Genomic DNA, 24,831 nt, shown 5'->3' on the forward strand with positions numbered 1-24,831 from the left:
CATGACAGCGCCTGACACGGCTTGGCCTGGACAAGTTTGAGACCAAAACCTTCTTTTGACTAGTCCAGTATATTCCAACTACTGAACCCTTGTTGCTCAAAGGAATATCATAAATACCTTCATTACATTGCTTGGCAACCGTGAATAGAATAAATACATATTTTACATTGTTTGGCAACCATGAATATAATATATACCTTCTGTTATTCCATGCTGACCTAGGATAATAAATCTACATTCTTGTGCAACCATGAATATCCCAAATACCTTCGTCAGTTACTTGTTGAACTATAATAGCATAAATACCAAATTTACATTCCTTATTGAACTAGAATATAATTAATACCTTCGCTAATTTCTTGTCGACCTACAATAAGATCAACTTTCGTTAATTTATGTTTGACCTAGAATATCATAAATAAATTCGTTACATTCCTTTTGTGACCTATACAATCGTAAATACCTTCTTTACAATCCTTGGCGACTTTTGATTCCAGAATTTCCATCTGTATCTGCCACATCTTCTTCGAATTCTTCTCACGCTTCTTGATGACTAGGAATACCACACAGAAAATAATGACTAGGACCACAACACCCACTGTCACACCAATTATTGTTGGGATCGGGACTATTATTGATTGGATCGGGACCATTATTGTTGGCATCGTGACCATTATTGTTGGGATCGGGACCGTTATTGTTGGGATCGGGACCTCTTGTTGATAACGCAAAAATCCAACCGGCTGCGAGAAATTACGACCAACATAGACCTGGATAAAAATATCAGGAATCATCTCAAATGAAAGCGTATGATACACATTACACATATACTGCACCAATTAAACTTTTGTTCAGTTTACCGTGGCTAGAATGTCTTGAAGCTACAGGTATGCAGAACAACATATATGATCTCATATTAGATTTACACAGTGGTGTTATTACGATATTTATTTACTGCATACATAACAAGTTATTGCCTCTAAGGTTAAGTATTCCTTCAAAATTGTGTGGTTTAATAATAAGGTACCTTTAAGATGAGGAAAGCAGATGATCTAAGGAACACGACACTGACACTGGATCCCAACAACAACACATACTTACATGTTATGTTGTCAGAAAAATTTGAACCTGAAGCTATATAAGTGGTTAACCAGAATAATTTCCACTAAATGAGATTGGAATCTATACAGACTACCATTTCGATTAAAAACTTACGATCACTTCTGGATAGGCATTCCCCTGTAGTGAGTTGGGCTGATCTTTTGGTGGTTTACAAATGACTATGTTTGTTGCCACAGATATTTCAGTACATGACCCATTCCCAATCTTGACTGTCACATCTCGTTTTGGCACTACACTCGGAGACTGGGCCTGAAATGCACGATTTATTTTAAGAAATAAGCTGATCTTCACGCAACAAGAGATCCATGTCAGCCATGTTTTTCGCTAAAAAAAATTAATTGACCGTGTACATATTTCAGTTTTAAAAACATGCATATTAGTTTGCAAGTGTCAGTGAAAAAACCTGAAATAACAAGCAAACAGCCTGTAATTTGGGAGCCAAATATATAATTTTGGACCAACATTTCTAATTTTCAGGATGACAATATATAATAAAATCTTTTTAGGAATCAGTTCAAAATTAGGAGTTTATAAACATCTTGTGATCACTAGTAACATTTTTAGTTTTGGTGTGGTGTTAACGATATTTAATAATGTGTCTTCACAGCTTGATGTGGTTACGCATGTCACGTCTCGAGTGGCCGAGTGGTCTAAAGCGCTTTTCGTTACGGATCATTGCCATCTCACCTCTGTCTGCTGCGGTTCGAGTCTAAGATTCAGCCAATGTGGGCATGTGAGAAAGATTGCCAGTAGCTTCTCGTGGGTCGGTGGTTCTTTCCGGGATTTTCCCGGGTTCTTCCACCACCATTAATACTGGCCGCCATGTATAACCTATCGTGTGCTTAAAAATGGCGTTAAACCCCACAACAACAACAACAACAACAACAACATGTCACGTCTTCTACTTTGGCTGATGTTAATGTAAGAACCTCATCACTTGTGCAAATCGTAATTTTGATGAAATAATACAAAGCCTTTCTTTGATATATCTGGTTTTTCACTTTAAAAGGATTTTTGTGATAATCATTGACATGTATCATACAAGTATCCAAATTTTGTTCACATTTACACAGAGGAAGGTGCACGAAATCTGATTAACCACAAGAAGTAGGTACAACATTATGTATGTAGGTACGTTGAGACTCTGGTTATGTTTTCATTCAATAGACATAATCCACTCAGAACACTTCTCATCCTTTTCTGAAGTAAAATGGAACTATGGAAATTCATAATGGTTACTAGGAGTCTGTATCTCTTTTCAGTTCACCCTTTTTATTTTGGTAGTAGATTGTCATTAATATGCCCTTGGTTTCATGTGTCACAGTAGTCAGGCAATCACTTAAATATAAACGAATCCTTTGAAATGAAGTGCGTAAGTAATGTCTGAAAAAATGCTAAGATTTTCTTTCGTTTAATGTAGAAAATGATTGTATAACTTTGATGTGTGTAGTACACACACACACACACACACACACACACACACACACACACACACACACACACACACACACATATATATATATATATATATATATATATATATATATATATATATATATATATATATATATTTCCGATATAATTTCAGCGCAAAACACGAATAATCACATTTTTATATATGTATTGCAACATCACAAATTGCCAAATTATAGTTTAATGCTTGAACATTGTAGAATATGTTTTACAATACCTTAGTTTTTGAACATATCTATATATGGACATAAACTTAGGTGACCTTGTCTCTCATTTGCTAGCACATATTTCAGTTGTTTACTGACAATTAGACATTGATCAAGTATAATTTAATGAGTTGTGAATACGCACTTAATAGTCTTAAGAAATACATTATTTTCCTAAAGTCATCATCCTCACGTGTTGTGAATACGCACTTAATAGTATTAAGAAATACATTATTTTCTTAATGTCATCCTCCTCACGTATATATATATATATATATATATATATATATATATATATATATATATTATGTTATTATGTCATTGCAAAAAGCAGGTACTCTTCAAAGAAAAGGTAATTTCGTAATAGTACATGCTGTGTGATGTATAAACTAGGCACCTGAAGCATGTGTTTAATATTTATTCTGGTGATGCATATGAACGGTAAGATATTTAACTGGTAGGCATTGGTTTTCCGTAATGTGGTGTTGTTTCAGCGTGCTTTAGATGATGTCCAAATTACAGTCGTTACACACCGTATTTTCGTTTTGTGTATTTGCAATGGAATATTCCATAAGGAATAGATTATTTTAGCGATTCTGAAGCACCTTTGTTCAAGGTGAAAGGAGTTAAGAGGCCGAAACAACAAAGAAATAAATACATCAAATTGAAGACCACTGAGACGAAGGATGCAAAGTCAGTAAAATGGAAGTATCCTATGGCAGCCAAAGGAGAACAAATGCCATACAGTCGACAATCGATCAAATCCAGTCTCATCGACTTATACCACGGTGTCTGTGCGGATATTAAGACTAGGAAGAATAATTTGGCTTGCATGAAATGCCTCCAGATATGGCTAATAAGCAAGTCAATGATGGTGTATTTAGTGAAAGTATCAAAAATACATATATATGTTGAAAATGAATTATATCTACATTGACCAAAAGCAGACCAATTAAGCAACGATTTTTGAGTGGTAACATAAATTAGCCATTGTTTGATGGCTTATGACCAGAACCCAATGGTCCTTGTAGCAGCAATCGTCGTAGCATGTCAGTTGCAGAATTAAATGTCCCCCAAAAGGGCAGCCCATTTCTAAATCCTTGGCAATTTTGATAAATCTTGCATTCCAATCCCTGTGTGCAACTAATGAAATTGTACAGAATTAAAATTCCCAGAAAACTGAGAAGTTGACCCCCTTCATAAACTTGTAAAATAATAAATTTGTTAAAATGAGATTATTCTGATAACAAAACCTTTAGGGATTTGCAGCACCTTTTCGCATCTGGGATTATGTTTATTGTCAACTTAGCATACTTGTTACGGTCACCAATCGCAGAAATGCTGACGTTGTTATCCTAACGGTTTCTGCACAATGCCATTTATGTCTTAGAATTAGACACATGATATATCCACACTTAAAGGAAAAATACTATATTAGTATAAGCTCATTTTTTTCTCAGTTAACTTTACATTATCAGAATCGTTCTATATTTTACGACAGTGCACACCTTCATATTGCACCCACACGCAGGACACATGTGTCCAATAGTGTATTAGGAACTACTTTGTAAACAAATCATGAACATTAGCATAGTATTCGCAATACCTTTTGGTTGACTAAATTTGTTTCTGAATGAACTAAAGCAGATGTTTCGTGAACTGCAACATACCAACTGCTTTGCTACATTCCACGTTAAGTTTATGACACATTCAGATTTTGCGATAGACACCATATTTAATAAAATTGCTTGGTACCTACAAATAACATGAAATCTATACAGATATAAACTGTCTCCTTTAGCTGGTAATAAGAATGGCAAACAAATATACTTAGTTTTACATCCACAATTTCCTCAAAAATGTACTTTCTTAGTTCTGCAAATCCGACTTACATGAGCCATGTCATGGGTTCTCAAGCTTGATTACACATTTCGAAATTGTACTGTAATTTCGACTTTATTCCAAGTGCAATTACATCTCTCTTACTGCACTCAAAATGAAATAATCATTAAACTCAATATCGCCTTTTTGATAACTGTAATTGAAATACTTCGTATTTTTCCCACATTATGACTGGAAATAGTTAATGACAGAACAAACACACTTCTTCAGTCCGATATATATAATGGACAATTTGCACAGATGAATTCAGTCCAAAGTCACGAAGTTTCGTACATTCGAAACAAAATACCAAAATCTATCCGTTCCAGATCTAATGGAAAAGTTGTTGTGATGCGCATGTATTCACTATATGACTGCAAATTTCAATTTTAACTAGACACGTCATTTTCTATCCAGAGTTGTGTCGAGCGCACTACTAAGTTCAGATGTATCTGGGCGGTGTTACGTGCGCATTAATAATGTTTTTGGGTAATGATGAATCTTTTTGCTTGTGTATTCAATTTGGAGTAGGGCATACATTCATTTACGTTGTTTCCTGTAGTGTATTTCGTTATTATAAGTAATCCTTAGGTAGAATAAGACAATGACCATAATCTAAAAACGTTACTGCATTTATAGAGGAAAATATGAAATCGTTTTGTCGGATGGATATCCTGCACTCCCTAGGTTGTGCAGTATCCCATCCAAAATACTCATCAACATTTTCCCATACAAATGCAGTAACCTATAAATCTTTGCAATATGAATATTCCCATATCATATGTGCTATTTGGGAGTGATTCTGCTAGAGACGTAAATATGTTACACTGGTTTTACACTAGCAAAACTAAAATGTGTAGGTACGTTGTGTGGGGAAGCACACGTAGCTTAATACTGTAGGGAATAGTTTTACAAATGGACGATGGATTTTAAAGACTGTCATAGTTTGATAATACACTTTGATTCTAATTGGTGTGTACACATGGGTGAAGTCGGATAAGTATGTTGGACTAGAGTCCGACAGTCAAACGTAGCACAGATAACAAATGTTGTGTTTGATTCTGGATCGAATGAATAGAAAGTGTAGCATACAGAGCAGCGGGGAGGTGTGCTCTTATCGTGGTACTCTAAGCATGATCCGAGCAGCTGTGTTTTGAACTTTTGAAGTTTCTGCAACAAATATTGAGATGAACCAGACAGAATTGAGTTACAATAGTCCAGTCTTGAAAGTACAAATGAACACACAAGTGTTTTAGTGGCATTACCTGAAATATATTTGCGAATTGAGCTGATGCGTCCCAGCTCAAGATATGCAGCCTTCATATGTTCATGACATGTTGGTGCAATGTGAGTGCACTGTCTAGAGTAACACCTAGGTTTCTTACTGATTGTATGAATTTAATGTTGGTTTGCTGATATTCATTGTTTGAGGTAAGGTATGTGAATGAGAAGTCTTTGTGTTGTGCTCAGAATGGCCTCAATTTTATCATCATTCATCTGCAGTTTGTTACATGTCATCCATGATTTCACATCAGAAAAATGCACCTCTCAACACCTTGGATGTTAGCATCAACTTCAGTTGGGTCGCTAGATTTGTATATGTGGGTGTTATCAGCATAAAATTGGTGAGGCACTGAATAATGATCTAAGACACTTAAGAGCGGCTGAATGTACATAATGAAGAGAACAGGTCCAATAACAGACCCCTGCGGAACAGCACAACATAGCTCAACTGGGCTGGAGTGTATTCAGTTTGCAGATACAATTTGTGTCCTGTTGACCAAGTAGGACTTGAACCACAGTAAGGCTGTATCATGAATGCCAAACACATGAGACTATGAATCACAATAGTGTGAATCATGACACAAAATTATAATATTCACATGATTATTTGAATCACAATCGGGTGAACAAAACATTAGGCAATGACTTTCATATAATGCTATGAATCACAATAATGTGAGCCAAGGCACCAGATAATGACATTCATACAATAACATATTTTTGACTATGCTTTCTCTACTTTCATACACAATGATGAAATCTAAGTTCTTCTGTATTGTATACTTTCACGAACGAAACTTGTATAGCTGATGCTAATTGGATATTATTAAGATGACGACTCAAGCACATACAATCATATCTTTAATGCAGGTATGGCTGCATTTTGCAGGTGGATTGATATGTACAAATACGACAATCACATAAGCCTTGTTTGTTCTTTATTTATTACAGTTTTATTGATTACAGTTCATACAAATATAGTAAATTTGCTTCTTTTACCATAGTGCTAGCATATTATTGTAGGTGCCAAGTTTGTTGCTTTATCAGTATTATTCTCCTATTTATGTTTTCCAATGATAAATCAAGGAAATGAATATTGTATGGACTTAAAGATGATATATATTTTAGCCATCTGAAAACAAAGCAAATTTCAAAAACGATTCTTAGAAGGGAGTTCCATTGTAATTGGTTTATAACTAACATAATTTCATAGCTTGCATATTAACAACAAACACCAATTATTACCAATCGATAAAAAATAAGCGAATACAGAAATATTACCAACTAGCATCAAATAATCAAACTTATAAATATTACCACAAATCAAATAAATAGTTACAGCCAACATAAAATAAACAATTATTACAAATCAGCATGAAATAAACAAACACAATTGTTACCCATCACCATTTAAAACACAAACACATGAACATTACCAATCACACCAAATAATGAAGTACATAGATATTAGAAGCCAACATCAAATAAACTTTAAAAGGATTAAATACACATGGATGGACACACAAGGGTGACGCTATAAATCTCTACATCATTTGTGGTGAAGCAAAAAATGATCAAAATATACTTACCTTGATTATTAAGACATTGTTTGATTCATACTGGTAGATATTGTCCAAATTGCTCGTAAGTGATTAAAAAATTGGGTTAGGTATGATACGGAAGGTTCCAAATTGATTTTTGTTTTTCCCTGTCAGATTTAAAACTTCTTTGACATTGTCCAAAATAAATCCGTAGCTGTACAATTCCTTCATGGTTAGGCTGGTGTTGTCTCTTTTTTTAACGGCCTCCATTTGCGGAGAATAGCAACGCATCAAAGTTGCATTCTTAGTCTTACAGTCCTGTGACACCAATAAAAAAAGGTTCATGGCACACTTTTATTTTTATTTGTGAAGCTATCTATAATACAATATATATGTCGGACGTTTTTGCTCGGATTCGTTTCATAATTTTTCTGCTGAAGTAAAAACAAATTCATGAGCACGTAATCAGGCAAAATATAATAAATATGACTTTTAACAAACTTCCAAGAGACTCCAAAAATCATCAACATCTAAACAGGCAGAAGTTCAGAGATATTCATAAATAACAAAGCTCAAGGGACTAAGAAAAACAATTGTAAAGAAGAAACATACGTTCAGAAATGTGTTCGTAATTTTTAACCACTCATATTAATTGGTCACTATCGCATGTACCTCGTCTTGATATCTTAGCTGCTTGTTGATTATATTTCATGATCAGAAATCGGAAGACAAACTCTGAAACTTTCCAAGTGGCGGACAATTTCTTCACATTTTATTTAAATGCTTGACATCACTAGCCTTAAGAAATGATTTTGTGTTTCTTTATTTCTACATTCATATATTCTCATGGTTAATGATTATGTTAGATAATTGTGGAAACCTAAATGACACGAAGTATATTTTGCGTATTATGGAAATCAAGAATCGCTCGAAGGTACAGTTGCGCTACTTTCTGAAAGGACTTTCCAGGAGTCACAGATGTGACCATTTCTTTTCTTTAAATGCTGATCACTGGAATCATATCTGATATTCTAGACATTATGATTTTCAAATTAGCAAGTTAGCAATTGATCATATTGGAGGTAATATTGGTACAATTTTCGTTTAGGACAAAATAAACAGTCTATGAAGCCTGTTGGTGAAAATTCTTTTTCTATAGTACCATCAATTAGAGCTGCGAGGTATTTCTGGTATAAACGGTTTACTGTGATATATTATTCCGTTCGTGCGACCCATGATACTTTCTCACTGCACCGGCATGTTGTATGTTGTATGTTCCTAAATAATGTATCGATATTCACGAGGAATCTTCTCACGACTTCAACGATATTAAGTGTGTTTTCATTATTATTGCCTGATTAGTTCAAAATAGAAGCATTTTATACAACACGGTTTTCATGTTACAAATTATGTGGACTATTACAAATATAATTACATTTATGATACTTTAATCACATGTCTGACAACGATCATATATGCTGCCATTGTAGTATGAAAGGCAATCTCCGCCAAAAGTATGAAATTAAAACCAAAAACGTAAAAAACTAACGTAGAACAAATAAGTTTCTAAAATAAATAAAACCTATTAACATTCAGACAATAAAATCAATAATAACCAAGCTAAAACAAATGATGTACAGAAGAAACAGGTTAATGTAAAAAAAAAACGCAAGTGAAGCAATGATAAACACAAACGAAACAACAATATCTAAAATAAAAATATAAATACTCGTGTAAAACAAAGGAGGCACAAACTAAACAGACAAATCACAAAATAAACAAACATAACACAAATAAAACAAGCAAGTGCAAAAAGAAATAAATATTGAAATGAAGCAAACAAAAAATAAGCCTGGCTAAAGTAACATAAAATGGAACAACGTTGCAACAGAAAATGCAAAGAGGCACACATACATACAACACCCATGCGAAAACAATATTGAGAACTGTGCAAAACACGATAGGCGAATTATTAACCTTATGAAACGAACGGAAGGCTTTCCTGCATTGTAAGGCGGTGGGGGTTACGTTTATTTTCCCAGTAGTGCAAAATATAAAAACGGTTGTCACGTGAGACAAAATGATATAACTGAAGTTATAAGGTGTTAAATGAACCGGCGATTTCTGTCGCGCCATCTAGTTACCATGCTAATGAAGAAACAATTGTTTAGATTCATTGACCGTGTAACCGTTTTGCCAATGTCATGAGAGTTATGATCACTTGAGATTCCCTTTTTACCACAAAGATAACATGTAGAATATATTCCAGCGAACAGAAAAAAGTACGGATGACAAACTTGGTATAAAATCCTCACGAGATTAAAGGGTTGTATGTTCACCAATATAGTAAGATTTTAATGTTTCCTATTAACAATAGCATTAGGGCTAGAATACAGAGGAAAAATCCATTATCGAAGACAGACAAAAATAAGACTATGTGTTAAATGCGTTTGTCCTAGTCAATTAGGGCGGCGATCCTGATGCTGTGATTGGCACTGTGGTCAAAAGAGTCGGCGGCGGCCTCAATTCACCTTTGTTGTTGTTTTAACGACTGAATACATTTGGCTGCTTTATTTAACTGCCTTAAACGTTTGTTATATTTTTTAGTTCACCTGATCCGATGCATTATGTTCAATTGCTATGCTCTCATCGCTCAATAAATTTAAAATTCTCCTTGCATTATACGGGCGTCCTCTGTTATTTCATAAATTGATCATATCAAATTGATTATTTATTATTCTTATGAATAGGCTCTCTAATGCTAGCATGATGTCTTTCACGGCCTTAGATTGCAATTTGTACTACAATCAACATACATGTATCAAATTCATCTACCATAAGCTACTCACATTGTATTACCGGGGTGGATTGTCGTTGTGATTATCCGTTGAGCTGAGATATGTTCTGTTCCTTTATCTCAAGATTATTGATACTTTTTTTAACCAAAAAGTCTAATTGATATAGCATGGTGTTTATTTGGTGTAGTATAATGAATATAATGAATAATGCGTATAGAATGGTGTTTTTACTATAGTATAATGGAACTATCATGGTGCTTATTTGCTATAGATTAATAGATATAGCATTGTGCTTATTTGCTATAGATTAATGGATATTGCATGGTGTTTGTTTGCTATAGTATAATGGATATAAAATGGTGTTTGTATGCAATATACTTTGTTCAGATATTGACTAACGGAAAGTAAACAAAGTGTTATCCCCATAACATTGAATTGTTGGACCTTAATAGAAGTGACGCATACAATGGTACGTATCGCGAGGTGCTCATATATATCTCTTTATACCGCGGTACAAAATTTGCTCGTTGTAAACAACTCTACCATCAATTGTGATAAATATTTTATAAAAGGCTACAATGTTAAACATACTAGACATTACATTGACATCATCGTCATTCAGGACCAACTAGACAGCACATTACACAAGAGGCATTCTGGTTAAAAGTCCTTGATGATGCGACTTTTTATTCAGGAGGAGTAGTAGTAACAAGATTTTCAATCCCATTGAAATGGTAGCCATATTTGGTGTATGGTTGACACCATATACATTTAGGACCAGTTAGAACATGCTATATTGGTATAGCTTTCCATCTGGCCTAATAATTAAAACAAAACTGTTAAGAAGGGCACTGTGACAGCTATACCGATTGTCTGATTTATGGCCAGCTAGATAGGACTAGACGTCTTCCAGGAAAAACCGCATGCAATTTGACTTTGGTTCAGTTTGAATAGCAACAACAAAACTTTCAAGATGACTTATGGGGTGGACATCTTTAAGGTCAAATTTTCATCACTGTCATAGTGATAAGCATTCTAGCGAAAATTCCATGTCAACTTGACCATCCATTCAGGTGGAGCAATGAAAATAAGACCTTCAAAATGGCACCTGTGGTAGCCATATTTGATGTCATAATAGCACCATTTTCATTTAGGGCCAACTAAAGTTTATAGAAATCCGGGCGAAATCTCATGAACGATATGACTTTCTTTACAGCAACAACAATATTGGATACATTTTATTGGACAGCATATCCAACCATAACAATCAAGACATCTTAAATATTCATTTTTTATGTAAACCTATGTTGATATGATTATTCATTCACAGGGAATAACACTAACATTTTGTAAATGAGCTATGTGGCCATAGTGAATGTCTCAGCACCACCATTTTCACTTAGGACCAAGATAACTTTAACATAATGGTGTGCGTTCATTTTTATCGCAATTATTCAAATAGTTTAGTACTAGCATTAAACTGCGTGTGCTAACAAATTGTTGCATGTGACATGGCAGAGGACAGACAACAGATTTTCACATAATCTATTCTGGTCTATAACCGGTAAAGTTAATGAACTGTTTATTTTCAATGGACAGGTGTCACCATTTTGTACTCTAGACTGGTTCATTAATATTACTTACCCCTACAATTTTTGTGTCACCATACCAGAGAACCAATTTTGGCTCCTGAATTGTGTCCAGTTGTGTACCTGTCACATCAATCGACGTTCCGCCTCTGTAATATACACACAAGCCTTAATTTGTACTATTTTTATTTAAATGCTGCACTAGAGATATATGAATATGTTCCAAGAATATCAATCAGGAAAATTCCACCACATCCTTTTGCACATTTATATGTGCTGGAATGAATATTGCAAGACTAAATATTTTCAATGTGTATATACACCTGCAGTAATTGCAGATACAATTTTACGACAAAATAATTAACAATTCCATTATATGCACAGGTATAAGGAGCAATGTACAATATTGTCCTGTTTCAAACTTTATAAAACGTCAACTTGGGATTGAAGTTTTGTCACATATATTTCAAAATTGAGATAAAATCAACCGTAAACTCAAAACCCGTTCACTAAAACATGACATTCAGATTTGTATTTAATGATGACGTCATAACATAAAAACCTTCAATTTAATGTACATACAATGTATAGGAACTTTGATGACCTATGGAATTTCATAACCATTCCATGTTGAAAGATGTGTATCCCATTTTCAATGTAAAAGGTATACTGCAGCATTCTTCACAATGGGTAATAATAATATGACAATTGCTAGTGTGTGACAACTTCCTTGATATTAACGCTAACAATTAGCTACTTGTCAGGTAGCATTTATTTTTAGATCACTAATGCATTGGACATATGCTGTCGAATGAAACCGCTCCGGTGGTTTAGTGGTTAGAGCGCCCGCATCGGATGCAGGAGGTCGTGGGTTCGATCCCCGGCCGACTCATAACAAAGATATACAAAATTGGTACTAACAGCTGCCTCGCATGGAATTCAGCATTAAGTGGTTAGCATTCGAACTGGTCGGCTTGGTGTTAGGATAATGTGACTGGGTGGGACATCATGATACATGTCGGTGGCTTGATGCCCCAATGCTAGACATCACTATAAACTGCCACAGTGCAGACATCGTAGCGATATGACTTAACAATTGTTAAAGTTACGTTACAAATCAAAATCACAACAACAAAACAAGTGTCAAATGAAAACAAATTTAAAGAAAACATCACTTCTACACGAATAAGAAATGTTCATATTTAATGGAGGTGTTTTTGAAACTAATGGGTTGTTAAAAAATAATTTACATTTAATTAGACACCTTGATGAGGAATGAGTGTGTAATTTTCTGTTGTAATACTTGACGTAATCACATTTGTTTGTCAGATGGGTCAATATTTGGACAAGGGCATTTAACATAGGACGTACGTTGTCTCGGGGAAATTCTGGGTCAGTTGGGACATTCTGGGACATGGAATGTCTCATATAATGTATACTGTCCATTGACCGCCTTAGCAGCAGGGGGGGCGAATCCGACATTTTGTCCAATCGTCATTTGGCTTAATTAGTACTTTCTGCACTCAGCGGATCCGATGTCGTCAGCGCCTGGTAAAAAAAAAACGACGTCGTCGTCGTTGTCATCGTCGAGGGGCCAAATCGACAATTGTCCGGACGTCATTTGGTTTAATTAATGCCTTCTGCGCGCCGATCCCAGCGTCGTCAGCGTCCGGTAAACACAGCGACGACCGCGTCGATGTCATCGCCCCCCCCCCCCCCCCCGCTGCTAAGTGGCTATTTACAATGAAAATTATTTACAACTAACCGAATATTTGGTCGAGTCCGATACGATATCGTGTCCGAGGATCATGTAAATTTATCGTTACAAATCCATGTGGGGTCGACTGAGCATGACTAAAAAAGTTTCGAAAAATATTAAAGTCCATGTCACCGCCGCACCATGTCTGCCAAATATTTCGTAGCGTGTGTGTATCAACGCCGTTGAATACAGCAAGAATATTGCAGTTGTCTCTGATTACTTTTGGAATCTGAGTGTATCGTTGAGTGACATATATCACGTCAGTGTTTTTATGCCTGCCTCTGGAAAATATCCTAGCTGGGTTCTTTTGATTGTCCAACATAACATCATCATACACGACTAGATTGTTAACGTCGCCATCAATATCATCAATACCCGGTGCATCATTGATATCCGTAATAAACTCAATAACATTTTTTTTAGCGATCGCTGATGCATTCTCGTTGAAATCTTTCAACACCTCGTAGCATCGTTGATCATCTACACTAGGAGCAACCAAATACAACTTATCCCACTTCATCCATCTCATTATTAAATTGAGTAGCAATTGCGTCTTGCCGGATCCAGATGGTCCGATGATAATCATCCGGATCGAGTTTGGTAACGCTGCAACATGCTTAACTGGTTCTCTTGTTTTAGTCGCCGAAAAATCAATTATATTCATATCTCTATACATAAATTATGGATCTATATTGTGTGAAGTGTAAAGTGCGCACTGGCACAAATGATATGACAACCGTTACAACAAGAAATAATAGATCGGCGCTTACTGGTAAGTGTGCACAATGCGGTACAAAGAAATTTAGATTTATTTCTATTAGACCCGGAGATGTTTTAAAAAAAAGCGAGGAGGTGACATCGCAGCCAAGTTATCAAAACTCCCCGGAACACCGTGGGCAAAGTATCCAGGAGAAAAACACCTCCCAGGATATAGCTACTGTGGCCCCGGAACCAGACTTGATATCAGACTCGATGATCAAAATCAGCCCAAACCCGGTGAGTATCCAATAAACGCTATCGATAAGGCGTGTCATGCTCATGATGTTGCTTACAAAAGTAGCGATCTGCAACAGCGTCATATCGCGGATGTAAAATTAATTCACGCATTAAATGCTATTCCTGATAAATCCGTCAAAGAAAAATTGGCCTCATGGTTGGTAAAATCGGCTATGAAAGGTAAATTAATGATTGGCGCTGGTAATTAATAACAACATGGAATCCATCTATTATTCTCCAAGAGGATACTGGAAGGGGAAGGCCGCAATTGGTAAGCTTGCAAGCGCTGCAAAGGTAACAAAGGCCACTGCGGCTAATTGGTTATCCAAACAGGCTATATGGCAAATCTATCTACCACCGCCTAAACAAATCAACTTCTCGCGCTTTGATGTCAGCGTACCTAATGAAGTTCATCAGGCTGATATACTATTTCTGCCGCATGACAACGGTTACAAATACGCGCTAACCGTAGTTGATGTTGCGAGTCGATACAAACAAGCGGAGCCGTTAAAAACAAAGTCGGCAACTGAAGTAGCCGATGCGTTTGAGCGGATTTATCGAAGAGGTCCTCTGCGCTGGCCAAATCTATTACAAGTTGATCCTGGTAGTGAATTTCGCGGCGCTGTTTTATCAACGCTGAAACATCATAGCGTCGCGGTACGACGAGGTCATACTGCGCTACATCGTGATCAGGCAATTGTTGAACGATTCAATCGGACTCTTGCTGAACGGTTATTTGGATATCAATACGAGAAGGAATTCATCCAAGAAAAACGATCTCGTGAATGGGTCAAAAGGTTACCAGGCGTAATTGCCGCGTTAAATAACGAGATTACCCGAGCAATCAACATGAAGCCCAGCGACGCGATTAAATACGAGTATATACCCGGAGGATCAACAATAAATAGCGTTTCCAAGCCGATTCTCGGCGATGTTACTGTTAGATATCTATATGAACCAGGAGAGCTTGAAGGCGGTAAAAAAAGAGATACTGATCCTATTTGGAGTGTTACCACACATAACATATCAACGATAACACGATCAACTGGTAGACCACCGATCTATAGACTGGATTCAACTGCTCCTCAGCGCGGATTTACACGCGAGCAACTACAAGTGATACCTGACGATACTCAATTACCCCCGCGTGGTCTTAACTAGCGCCGTTGCGTCTATTGCACTCAAGACAGGTCAACCTCACATTGTTTTTAAGATGACCGAGACTGTTATCGATCCTGTCCACGGTAAATTGGCGAGCGTCTTTATCCGAATAGCGCCAACTCATTATACAATTGCAACTCGCGCAGTGATTATTCTGTTGTTGTCGTAACGCAATTATTAATTCGGCATCAATATCAAAACGCCGCTGTTTTTTTTTTTATCCTGTTGGCGGTAACCCGAGAGTTTTCTATCAATGACGCTTGCATCGATAGCGACTTTGTCGCCGGCTTCGTCGGTGGCTTCGTCAATAACAATTCTTCGAAGCTGATTTATCCTCCGTACTCGGGACACTGCAAGATGGACTAGATTTGACCATTCGATGCGATTATCAACTATCCAAACAATTGTATCCGTGATAGTCAGTCCCTGCGAGGAATGTATTGTTGTTGCGTATCCTAGCGTCCACGGGGATTTATCAGCACGTAGCGCGTCCTCGACGACGCTGATATCAACGAGCACAATATCATTCAGCACGAGAACTTGTTTTTTGTCCCTGACGCTGTTGGGCCCGGGATTTCAACTTCAATGTTCTGCCGCCGTGTATCCGCGGGTCTATAACATAACGGCACTGGACGCGTTCGAAACTTTTCCTTATGCAACGTAAACAACTTCCGCTGAAATGTGTCCCTGACTATCTTTCTACTCGCTACAATCAAATCGTTTGGTCTCCATGTTTCCCAGAATTCATTTAACGGCGTTTCCGGAATCACCTCGCGGATTATTTCACACTGAACTCTATCCGGCTGTAATCTGATTAGTTTTTTAACCTCGCGCAGTTGTTCATCAAGTGCCCGGTAATCAGTATCGGTTTCTTCATAATAGTCCACGAACCCGCTCAACCAATCATGTGGACCCTCGCCGACAAATGGTGGTGGTTGGCCATGGTCGCCACACATGATCACCGCTGTATTCGCGCGCAGCAACCAATCAAGAAACATTTGTAAAACATCTAACGAAACAGTACATATTTCATCCCAGATGATAACCTCGGGAATAAATTTTTCACCCATTCGATCAGGAGTCCACTCACCGCCGCTGTATCGAAAAAAGCTGTGATAAGTAACGGCGTCAACATTTCGTTGTTTTATCTTTCGCGCAAGTCTATGGGTCGGTGTAAGCACGATTATACTTGCCCGCGTTCGAAATAATTCAATTGCCCGAGTCGTCTTTCCTGACCCGCCACAGCCGCTTAAATAAACTGTTTTATGTCTACAAATTGGATCAGAACACGGTGGTGCATTAGGCCATTCTGACAATTTATCACCGCGTAAGTAGTTGTTTTCAACGGTGACATCTGCTGACGGGGAATAATCGCGTCGTATTTCATTTTTAATTCTCCATGTACCCCAACTCTCGTCCGGACTAGTAAACTCAGCTATGTTTCCCCTATACCTCGCGTCAATATAAAATGAATCAACGGCTACTCTAACCGCGGTGTCGGGAAATCTATTTATCATCGAGAATAAATTAATAGCGGCATAACCCAGCATAGATGCCCTCAAATGTGGATATGCCGGGCTGTCTCCGTCGCTGTAGGTAACAACTGTGCCCAACTTTGTTCCATTGGACAAGAAAGCTGTTTCACAGTTCACGTATTTATTTTTCGCTACTGCGTCCTTGATTACGAAATCATATTCTGCGTCATCTATAATCAGCCGTGAGCAATATCGTTTGTAGTCGTAGTTTTTTCCACCTTGTGTGAACTTACCGATTATTCTTCTACCAAGATCTTTTGCCTCTCTGTTTCGTTGGTTGAATACCCTCCTGGACCATTCGATGATATATTCCTCGTCAATTATACTATCTAGACACTCCGGTTCTGGTAACCAGACTTCAGTCTGCGCCCGGTATGATATAATCGCGTCACTGACAATCAACGATACAAGCATGCCACAATCAATCATATACCGTAGCAGCGCTATTGGCAGCCACTTCTTTTCAGTCATGTGCCTATCGATCCAAATATAGCAACAGCGATGAAGTCCTGCCGCGAATTCAAATGATACTATGCGAGCGAATCCAGTTAAATCAAAATCAGGCAGTGGTCCATTAATAGCAACACGAGTCATTTCATGTCTGGGGTGTCTGGGGTGTCCAAATCGTTTGAAATACTCAGCGGCGAATCCATACCCGAGAAAACTTGCTGGATAACAGGCAACCATATCAACGGAAATCATAGCGTCGCGGTTGTATTCAGTGTTCCATAGTCCACCGTGATAATATTCCAAACAACTGGATTGTACATCCGGCAGAAATTCCTTGCGCGTTGGGCTCCACGCATTTTTCCTTGCTGCAACATGAGCCGCAACCGATGAAATCGTAAAACAATTTGTTAGCAGTTGTTCATCATGCTCCTCAAATTCTGTGGCGGTTTTTGTCATCCTGTTGTGAAACGCTTCAGTGCGGTATAATTCACCGTTTGGTCTTACAAACTGATCAAAGGTATCAGCGCTGCGAAGTAACCACACTGATACAGGGTCGTTTTTACACAAACAAGCAATAGCATCAAATAGTTTCCTCTCCGCGAGAAAACCGTCCTCTCCCAAAAATTCCCCCGGGATATACTTTACTGTTCTGTCCCGTGGAAATATTGTGACCGCGGACGTCCATGCGTGTTCGTTATGATCAATAATTTTGATTGGGGCCCCATTTGATTTATACTTTGATTCGTGTAATACTTCACCGGTTATCGTTGTAACGGTTATTGGGAATCTCAGCGACGTTTCCAATCTCGCTATGTCGCTGATGGTTGCTCCACGCTCGCGCACCGTTAGTTCCCACTGGTTGATTTTGCTACGTCGTGAATCAGTCAATTTGTTTCCTCGACACGCATTTGTAAAATGCTCTATTATTCGTTCTGCTACACAATTTATCCCCGTTGACTGTTTCATCGGTCTCAGTTTTCGGATATCAGGTTTCTTATTTAACGGGTATATTCCATAAACAACTGCTGTTTCAGGATACGCTCGTTCATAGTATGGTCTGTCAACTCCGGTTAACAGCCCCGGCTTGGAGTCGCGGCTGACAATGACTGTTTTCTTGTCGCTGAGAACTGGTTCAAATTTATCACGTATGATCCAATCACCTGATTCCACCCGGACAATGAATTTTACTCTGAAGAAATACTTGCTGGAACCAAGTTGTGATATTATCGTTGCCGCGCGTTTGTCGTTCATGGTAGCATCAACAACACCATCAATTCGAAATGTTGACCAACTATGAGATGCACCATCACGCTTGAATTCATTGATACAATCGCGTATTTTATTCAACAGGGTTTTATCGTTTATTAACGCTTTTGGTGTGTCCCTGAGGACTCTATCGAGATTGAACTTAATATTTTTCCAGGGCTTAATTGCTGCTAATCTCTCGAACTCATCCATATAATTAAAACAAGTATTTAAATGAAAGAATATAGTATAATGAATCACTGCAAATGGTTGATGATTGGGTCGATAACCCCGTGCAATAAATCATGTAGAGGTGAATTCTGCGGGTACCATTTACAAAGCGTTCGTAATGGTTCTCTTGGCCCCCTCCCGTGCTTGGTTTGCCACGTCGGTGTAAGAGGAAAATCGCAGTTGTGTATTAATTGTGGCGGAAAGCGATACAGAGAGTTAAAACGTTATTATGACAAACGAATAAAAAACGCCGTCATTGACCCCACCGCTGACTTCGTCATCAAAACCCCCCAAGACTACGTTGAAAGATTTATAATTAAACCAAATAATAAATTAGACAAGTAGTATTATTATATAAATGGACCAAGAATTTCAGCCGCATCCTGTGCTCGTTAATTACGAGGCATCTCGCGACGGCATTGTCAGAAACCGCAAACTGAAGAAGCCGGTTGGATGGAAAAACAATCACGGGTATTTAATGTTTGGTGTCGGAAAAAAAAAAATATCTCTGTCACAGAATCATCTATGAATGTTTCCACGGATTAATCAAAGATAGTCTCGTTATTGATCACATTGATGGATACCCTCAAAATAACAGACTGTGTAATTTGCAAGCTATCTCTCAGAGTGAAAACACCAAAAAAGGTAAAACAGGGAAGCACGCAAAAAAAGCAAAGAGCGTCAAATCGTTTGATACAACAACGCACGAGGAAAAAAACATTTCACTCCATGAATGCGGCAGGAAAATATTTTGATATTTGTATGCCCGCAGTACGATTTGTTGCAGAACGAGTATATCAAACAGCGATCTCAAAAAAGACCGGACACAGAATTCGATTTTCGTATATAGATACGAAGTCACCGTAACAAGGTCACGTCTGTTCCGGAAGAAAACGAATTATTAAACACCTCGGGATTGATACGCGGGGTTTCATTTTTTTTTATTTAAAAACAAGATGTTTTATAAGAATAATGAATATCGAAGACATCAATAATATATTAGCCGAGATTTCAAAATTAAAAAATCAAGGAATTGAATTATCTGATGGTCTCGACAGTGAAAAAATATTATCCGATTATGAGATTATTAACGAGCAATCAAAACGGGGGCGTTTTACCCTGGCCCGCGAGTACTTTTTTATAAAACGATTACAACATACGATTAATGAAAACTTGTACCACAATGACGCAAATGCATTCATTGGACTATTTACTGCCGTTGAAATAATACGAAAAAAACTCGGACGTGTTTATGAACGACGCCGGGAGATTTCTAGTAAGATCAAAAACATTAGAAGGATTATAGACGAAAACTCCGGCGAGAAATTAGAAATTGCTTTGCAATTGCAATAATGGTAGGCGAATCACTTACTACTCGGCTAGCCAGAGAACGGCTAGCGGCGCTTAGAAGGTTTATACCGTTACGAGACAGGGTCCGAGAACAACTTCAAACGCGACAACAAATGCAAACTGATTTTGCTGTTGGAAGCGAACAACTCTTTGCCCCGGTAACTAAAGCGACCAAAGATGTTACGGCGGCAACTGTGCCCGTCCTCGATGCGCTTGAAAAGATAGCGGCTCAAACCGAACAAACAAAAAGGTCTTTAGAAACACTCCCTGCAAAAATAGCGGCTGCCACAACACGGAGGTCACCACCACTCGCTATAACCGAACCACAAGAACCTTATGTTACAATGGCCGACGAGGAAGAACCAGGCGCCACCGCAAGAGAACCAGAAGAAGAAATACCGGAAGAAACATCGGAAGAAACATCGGAAGAAAAAGAGAGAGAGAGGAATATACCCCGTAATATACTCAAGAAGAGCACAATAGATCAAATTAGAGGCCTCAGCGGCGGGAGGGAAGAATTAATTGATTTTACTGCCTCCAATTTTGCTAAGAGCATGCGAGATAAGGAGCATATCAATAGCTGCTACGAGAAAAATATAAAGTCGTTAAGGGATTGGACAAGAATGGTGTATTTAGCGAGTAAACACGAGAATGCATTATCACATCGTGGTAATCCCGATTACGACGCATTCCACAAGGAAGTTGAAAAAAGGGTAAAACAAAAAAAAAGGAAAAGGATACTCTGTTGGTAAAGAATCCTACGGCGTTACCTGTCCTAACAGTGTTCTCAGTGATATATCACGGCTAGAGGTACTAATCGGAGGAAAACGAGCCGGAAATAATTCCCCGGAAATAATCAATGAGGCAGCTGATATTTGCAAGCGGTTATTTACGGGCGGTATCATGGACATTGGTGCGTATCGAACGCTCATAGACGAACTCGTGGATGATTAAAAAAATTATCGTTTTTGTTAATTCTGGCCGTTTTTTGCCATTTTTTGCCATTTTTTGACCGTTTTTGGTTGGTTTTTGACCGTTTTTGGTAATTTTTTGAGGGCAAAAACCCCAGGAAATCATTTAGAGAAAATCGATGTTTTTGCTGAAAAATCGAAAAAAAACGACTATAGGCAACAAAACACGACCAAAAATGACTAAAAATCAAGAAAAAACCGGAAAAAAACCGGATTTTTATCGAGGGCAAAAACCCAAGGAAATTTTGATAAAATTTATTCCGGTTTTCCACACGGCGGTGGGGGAGGGGGTGGTGATCACAATCACTAATTGAAAAACCGGTGTTTTTATAATAAAGATGATCATACACTACAACCACGATAAACCAGTACTCGTCTACGTGGTAAACTCGCGATTGCCTGTTTACCGCGCGTACTATGGAGATGGTCTCGGTAGCACCATTGCGGGGTTATTTACAAGAATGGCTCCAAAAGTAGCGCCGTTAGCCAAACAATTAGGAATGAAGGCTATTGATGTTATTCGTGATAAGGGTATTGATGTTGCCGGAAAGGCGCTTTCAGCCGCACGAGATAAACTAATGTCGTTGGTGAGAAGAAAAAAACAGAAACCACCGATGATGCCATCAACGACAGTAATGCCTGCAAATGTCAGTAAAGTAATAAATAACGCCGTGGAAGAAAAACTAGAGTCGTTGGCGGCTGAGTCATCCACTAACGCGCTCATGAACGCGATAGCGGGAAGTGGTCTACGACGAAAAAATCGCAATTGAAAATATCAACATGATAAATAATAGAAATGTTTGCGCGAACCGCTGATCCCGCGTTTGATATGGATGCCCCAGTGCGCAGGGATGATTCTGTCCGTGATTATCAATATTATTCTTATTATGCAACGCAACCGAATCTACGATCGCGAATTGAACTTCAAGTTCAAGATACCAGTAAATACTTTCTACCGTGTGAAGCGTTTATCGAAATTGAGGGGGAACTCGTGACAAATGCTGCCGATAATGCACCATACGACAACAACCCGACTATCCGAGTTGGTTTTGTCAACAACGGCGTAATGGCGTTATTTGAGAGCGCAAAATATCTCATTGACGGGCGAGAAATTGAATCAGTAGAACGCGATGTTGATGTTGCAACGACGATAATCGGGCTAGCGAGATACTCAGATGATTATACAAGGTCGGCTGGTCCGTCTATGATGTTTGCGAAGGATACTACCGATAACGCTGAACACAATCAGTTTTCCAGGGTAAAGGCAACACATGACACCGCGGTTGATCCAGCACCGGCCGGGTATGTAAGACCAGCTGGGAGCTTCGATGTCATAAATGTTATTACTAATTACAATCTAGGGTTTGCAACACGAGCAGGGATGTTGCAAGGACAACGCCGACAGTTTTCATGCGCGATTCCACTGCATCATATATTCGGATTCTGCAGAAACGTCAGAAAAGTCATCTATGGGGCTAAGCATACAGTAGTACTCGTGCGAAAGGGCAATGATAATGATGCAATCTGGCATGATGCTGGTGTTGCCGACGGTAAGGTCAATATAAAGAATATAGTATTGTGGATGCCAGTAATGACCCCATCAATCACCGCAGAACAGCGATTACTCTCATTCATGGAGACAGGTGGTAAATCACTGTTGAGTTGGCTCACAGTAACCACTGATGCTAAAGAGGATAATATGGATGGTATATTTACATGGCACCTGGCATCCAAACAGGGTGTTTCAGCCCCGCGTCATATATTTGTAGCGCTACAGAATAAGGCGCGATTAGGCTCCCAAGAACGCAGCCATATGATATTTGATCAAATCGGTGTCAATGAGGTCTCGTTGAGAATAAACGGACAGCAGGAACCATCCGAGGATATACAACTCAATTACGGTGACAACCATATCGCACGTGTGCATCATCGATTCCTGTCATATATGGGTCGTGATCAAAACGTCGACACTGGTTTGCAAATATCACAACTTGATTTTAAAAACCTGTATCCGATTTATTATTTTTCGTTGGAACATCTCGATTTAACGAGACAATCCGTCGTTGATATACACTTCCGAGCTCGTGTGCAACGTCCTGGTGGTATTGCCGAATATAGAGCGGTTGCTGTCATTCTCAGCGATAAATCAATGCTGCTAGAAGGTGTTGGTGGACGAATGAGAATCGTTGATGCGCCAGTGGAAAACATGTAATTGAAAACACAAACGCGTTTACAATAAAATGTCGTATAGTGTTGTCGGCGTTACACTGACTGATGGTCAAGTCAAGAAATTACGATCAAAGTCGGCTAAACAATGCGGGACCACAATAACGCTGAAGCCGTCGCAGATGGCGGGTGGTAATCACAAGATATCGTTGACGGCGCGTCAAATAAAACATTTCAATAATGCGATGGAGAATAAAAAGGGTGTTCAAATAGATTTTTCGGCCGCAGCGATCAAAAACATGGAAAAGACCGGTGGGATATTTCCGCTGTTAGCTGCGATTCCAGCGTTGATTGCCGCGGCCGCACCAGCAGTGGCGAAAGCGGCGGCGTTGGGGGCCGTTGGTACCGCGGCGGGGATGGCATTGAAGAAGGCAACCGGGAAAGGCTATAAAAAAAACGACCCGTAGCCGGAAAGGGTCTAAGACTACCGGGAACCCCGTATTCATGGTACTCGGGAAAGGGTCTAAGACTACCGGGAACCGTTTATTAACTCCTATGTCTAATTTTGATTTAATAGACGCCGCAAACGCGCTAGCGATAAAAAACTTCAGAGGTGTTTTTATGAGGGATCAATTACCGGCGGCGCCAAGAAATATTGAAACAGGCATAATTAACCTCGATGGGTCCTCCGGAGCGGGAACTCATTGGGTTGCGTACGCGATTGATCCGCGTGCGATCGTCTATTTTGATTCATACGGGTTAGCTCCGCCGAAGGAGTTCATGCGGTATATCCGGGCGTGTTCAGCCCGGGCGTTTTATTCCACGCTGCCAACACAGCAGTTAAGCGACCCGCCGATATGCGGCCGTGAGGTATTGAACGTACTCGCGGAGATTTCATCATCGCGGAAACCACCTCATGTGGTTGTAAACGAATACACTAGTGGGGTCGTAGAGGCCCGGCGGGTTAATTAGAAACGCCGTTTTTTTTTACAATAACGATGATTGATATCTGGGGACGACCGGTTTCGGCGCTGAAAAAGCCCACGGAAACGCCCGCCACCGATGACATAAAA

At 38.7% G+C, this 24,831-nt stretch overlaps 1 protein-coding gene across 1 annotated transcript in view; it reads right to left on the minus strand.

Annotated features, from left to right (window-relative positions):
* Positions 1-1,203: 1,203 nt before the first annotated feature.
* The window catches only part of LOC149803960 (plexin-A1-like), an 82,886-nt gene continuing 59,258 nt past the window's right edge, over positions 1,204-24,831 (minus strand). The window contains exons 10-11 of the mRNA XM_089954028.1: positions 11,950-12,043; positions 1,204-1,371 (exon numbers count right to left, since the gene is read on the minus strand). Of these exons, the coding sequence (XP_089810154.1) occupies positions 1,204-1,371; positions 11,950-12,043 (262 nt within the window). The remainder of the gene's footprint in view (positions 1,372-11,949; positions 12,044-24,831) is intronic.

This window comes from Sinohyriopsis cumingii, chromosome 3 (assembly GCF_028554795.1).
Source record: "Sinohyriopsis cumingii isolate HCF-2022 chromosome 3, ASM2855479v2, whole genome shotgun sequence".
NCBI classification, from domain to species: domain Eukaryota; kingdom Metazoa; phylum Mollusca; class Bivalvia; order Unionida; family Unionidae; genus Sinohyriopsis; species Sinohyriopsis cumingii.